Source organism: Dendrobium catenatum, unplaced genomic scaffold, assembly GCF_001605985.2.
Source record: "Dendrobium catenatum unplaced genomic scaffold, ASM160598v2 fragScaff_scaffold_542, whole genome shotgun sequence".
Taxonomy (NCBI): domain Eukaryota; kingdom Viridiplantae; phylum Streptophyta; class Magnoliopsida; order Asparagales; family Orchidaceae; genus Dendrobium; species Dendrobium catenatum.
Window position 1 is genome coordinate 3876676 of NW_021319004.1, and position 4383 is coordinate 3881058.

A 4383-nucleotide genomic window follows, 5' to 3' on the forward strand; every position below is an offset into this window, starting at 1 on the left:
AAAATAATATATAAATAAAAAAACAATTAAAATATTATATTAATAAATATATAATAATTATATAATGTTTATGTAACTTTTCGTATAATAAAAAACACAATGTCACATTACTAGTAATTTTCTAGCCAGACAGCTCAATACAAGCTACAGATAGAATTCCACTTTTCAGCCCACCGTTTTTTCATGAGCCCGCCGTTTTTTCATGATTGAAAAAATGGTGATCTGCGTGTGAGCTTCGGCTAGGGGTGTAAGTGGATCAAATCGATTTGGGCTAGCCTTGATAAATGATTCATGAACCGAATTCGATGAGCTAATGAGTTAAATTTGAGCCAGCCCTGACTGTCTCTTTAGCTCGTGAGCCGACTCATTTAAAAATATTAATATAAAATATATTATAGATATATTAAAATTCAAAATTTTATGTACAAAATTGTTAAAAATACTTAAAAAATATCTGATTTTCTTATATTAAGTGATTATTTCTTATAATTTCTCATTCTTTTTACTACTTTATTATAATTTTTACTTAAATCATAATCATTTTTTATCTTTCATAATAAATGAGCCCATATGTGAGCCGACTCAAACTCATTTAATAAAGCTCGAGCATAACTTGTTTAATAAAGATGGAGCTCAAGCTTTAGCTTGAACTCGAATAATTAATCAAGTTTAAGCTCAAGCCAAGGGTGACTCGAATTCGGCTCAACTCGTTTACACCCTTATGTCGAGGAGAGACCTTATCCAAGTCACCCGTACGGCCTTAGCACCCATTCCTCGAGCTAAGTCAGTATAAAACTCTCACAATGTTTGACAAGAGAGTAAAGAATGCTATAGAGGAAATGAATGGGGGGGAATCTTCACTATTACAAGGGAATTTTATAAGATGGGTTAGAGGGAGTTGGGAGATTTGGGAGATGTGGGAGATGTTTACAAATGATGGGGGAGGGTATTGTTTATAACCCTCATCCCATGTCTAAGAATATTTTATAGTTTCCTAAAAAATACATGAGTGTAGAATTCTCTAGACTACTCTACATCATTCATTATCCTTGCAATACTTTTATTATAATATATTGGAGAGTTCTAGAGTATCCTAGAACATTCTCCAAGTGTCCACACCATTCTAAAATATTTCAGAGAACTCTAGAATCTTCTAAGAAACTCTAGGTCTTTGTAGAACTTTTTAGGACATTCCATAATATTTTGAAATTTTTTGAAGCCTTCTAGAATCTTTCAAAATCTTCTAGAATATTTTGGAACCTTCTATATCTTTTCAGTACCTTCCAATGCAATGCGACTCCATTTAGCAACGGTTTTGAAAGACTTTTGGCCTAAACTCAACCTTTCATGCATGCCCAAGAGATTTGGCCAAACCTCTAGATTCAAAATTTGGCCGTGACAACTAGCTTTGACTATCAACTAAAAGATTTTGGGTTTAAGTATTATGCATGTGATTTGTATGAATTTGATTTAATTAGTCTAAATGTAAAAAAAAAAAAAAAGAGTAATTATAGCTATTACAATCTTTGGCCCCAACAGTAGAAGCTATAAAAATGACAAAAAAATTAGGTGAAAACACATAAAATCTAAAATAATTGTAATGGCCAAGGGGGGAGGAACCTTATAAAAATAAAAGATAATAGGCCTTTTCCAAAGAATAGCAACAGGATTATCTCGCCAGCAAAATATCTCCACTTGCATGATTTCGTACCGTTTGCCAGGAAATTCAGTGAATCCATTCCTAATCCCTCATATTTCTCCTCCCCCACCTCTCGTTACAGTACAAAAGAGCCTGCTTGACATTTAAAACTGCAGAACTTGTTCATATTTCGTTTTTCTTATAATATCTTGATCTATGTATGAAGAAGAGGTTCAGCAAGGAAGGGCTTCTAAGAGGAGAAGAAGTATCAAAAAGGTTTTTTTTTTTTCGATCTCTCATTATTTCTTGAAGCGTTTGGTGTATTATATGAAGGAAAAATATATGGGGGAAATTGTCTTTCGATCTCTCAGTATTTTTTTTTTACCAAAAAAAAAAGTATTTTAATGTTGTGTACGTGTTCGCTTTTGTTTTTTTGTAACCAGTCCTCTTTAATCTGTTGAGGAACATCATTGCAGGTTCTTATTGTTTGTCTGAACGAACATGATTCTTCTGAGTAAGGGTGTTTTTTTTTGGGACTTTTAGACCATTTAAGGCAAACTCACACACACAACGCATACATAAAGACTCAAATCCAAAACCTCTTAGGTGGAAACATAAGCTCTCAACCAATAAACTAAGATGAGCTGTGTCTGAGTAAGGGTGTAAATGGGTTAAATTTATAGTGTTGTTATTTTGTTTGACTATGATTTTGTTTGGAACGATTTTCTTATTGTTTCTTAATCTATATTTTTAGTTAAAAATTTTTGTACTATAAATTATTTTAAGAAGAAATAACAAAGTCATCTTAAACGAAGCCTAAGTTGGATATGTAAATCAGCTAAAATTTTCTATTTGTATTCGACTTGTTAATTTATGAGTTGAACAAAAGCTATTATAAATTTAAATTTTACTTAAAATTTATATATAAATTATAATATATATATATATATATATATAAACATAGAGAGAGATTATAATTATATTTTACGCATTTATAATTATTATGCTGCTGTTTGAAGAAATTAACTTACGTGAATTTTGGTATATATGCTATATTTAAAAGTTTCAGAAAGAAGTTGAAATGGAGAAACGATTAAGGCGAAGTTCATTGAGTCAGATACACAGTGCGGAGCAAAAGAGAAATCAAGCAAATAGGAACAAATCGAAAGCTGTTTCTGCAAGCTACCCTTTCAGTGCACAATCCTTTATGGTACTTTTCTGTGTTACAGTATCTCTACTGATTCTTCCGCTTATGCTGCCTCCATTGCCTCCACCACCTTTAATGCTGCTTTTGATTCCTATAGGCATACTACTTGTTCTGTTGATTCTGGGTTTTATGCCTTCAGATGTTAGGAATATTGCCTCCTCTTATTTGTGGGAGTGAATAAGTAATGTATTTTTGGTTTGATATTAGCGTGAGTGAGTTTCATTAACTGTATGATGTCCTGCTGGTTTTGTTGTTAATCCTTTGGAATGTGTTTATATACAGAAGCTTTCAATGAAAGTTAACAATGAAGTTGAATTCTGAATATATTTGTTTTACTCAGTGTGAGCATGAATTGTGATACGTCATCATAAAATTATCGTGATCGGGCACGAATCTCGAGGCAAAATCAAGCTAGAAACTTCAAAAATTAATTCTGGGATCATATGAACTCCGATTTCAGTAAACTTAATGCCGAACTGATTGTCTCGGAAATACGAACCCAACGACACCAAAATCGACCCAATCTGAACCCAAATGAGTCCAAATCAAGGACCCGAAGTGCTGTTGGAAGGTTCAAACAACAAATTGAGTTATCAAACGGTTTCCAAACATGACGTGCTTATAATTGAATCAAGCGGCTCGACGAGAAGAATCCAACGAACCCAAGATCGCCAAATTCCGATATCATTAAGGCCTTCAAATGCCTAAAGAACGATCCACAATCAAAGGATTCAATATCGGCCGTCCATCCGATCACTCCCTATTTGCCCATGATCTCTCACCTATTTACGGGCCATGCCACTCCAAAAAATTTATAAATAGACCTCTCATTTTTCATGAGAGGGGGCCCAAGCAAGAAGCAAGAGAAGAAGGAGAAGAGAAAAAGGATAGGAGGGAAGAACTCCTCCTCGACCACCGCCGTCAGAATTCTGGCCAAGTGACGCCGGAATTTCGCCCGCCCTCCAAGTGACGCCGGAATTTTACCCGACCTCCAAGTAACACTGGAGTTTCACCCACCCTCCAAGTGACACCGGAATTCTCTCTGAATACCATATAATGTCGGAATTTTCCTCGGCCACTAACTAACGTCGGACTTCTACCCGACGTCGGACCTCCACTCTTCGCCAAATTTCTACCTGACGCTGGACTTCTACCAATTGTCAGACTTTCACTAGATATCTATCTGATGTTGGATTTTTGCCCATTGATGGACTTCTACCAGACGCAGTCCTTCCGACCTTTGTCGCCTACCGACTACGATCCTTCAGACTAATGTCGCCCGCCTACTATAGTCCTTCCAACCTTCGTCGCCCACCGACTACTTTCCTTTTGACTTACGTCGCACACCGACTACAGTCCTTCAGACCATACAAGCACATCAACAGTGATGCTTTATATTCTCACCATGTAATGTACTTTATAATAAGATGTACATCAAGCTAAGGCCTTAATTCCCCCGATGAAGGATCTCATTTGTAATCAACTACAATACTAATGGATTCATTTATACTGGGCAAGGTTCCGTGGTTTTTCCCCC

At 35.5% G+C, this 4383-nt stretch overlaps 1 protein-coding gene across 2 annotated transcripts; it reads left to right on the forward strand.

The window, feature by feature from the left end:
• Nucleotides 1-1658: 1658 nt before the first annotated feature.
• Nucleotides 1659-3181, forward strand: LOC110115004 (protein AUXIN-REGULATED GENE INVOLVED IN ORGAN SIZE). Of its 2 annotated transcripts, none has more exons than XM_020848089.2 (2): nt 1659-1915; nt 2703-3181. In XM_020848089.2, the coding sequence occupies exons 1-2, from the start codon at nt 1856-1858 to the stop codon at nt 3021-3023; spliced, it is 381 nt and encodes a 126-aa protein (XP_020703748.1). In that variant the 5' UTR covers nt 1659-1855; the 3' UTR covers nt 3024-3181. The 2 variants fall into 2 exon arrangements, with proteins under 2 accessions (XP_020703748.1, XP_020703749.1); XM_020848090.2 differs by having other exon boundaries at nt 2709-3181.
• The last annotated feature ends 1202 nt before the right edge of the window (nt 3182-4383 follow it).

Bases quoted from the DNA above. Each gene is read 5' to 3' on its own strand.
- LOC110115004 (XM_020848089.2), top strand. From the start codon at position 1,856: ATGTATGAAGAAGAGGTTCAGCAAGGAAGGGCTTCTAAGAGGAGAAGA. The intron at 1,916-2,702 runs GTTTTTTTTTTT...TATATTTAAAAG, and splicing joins GGAGAAGAAGTATCAAAAAG to TTTCAGAAAGAAGTTGAAAT.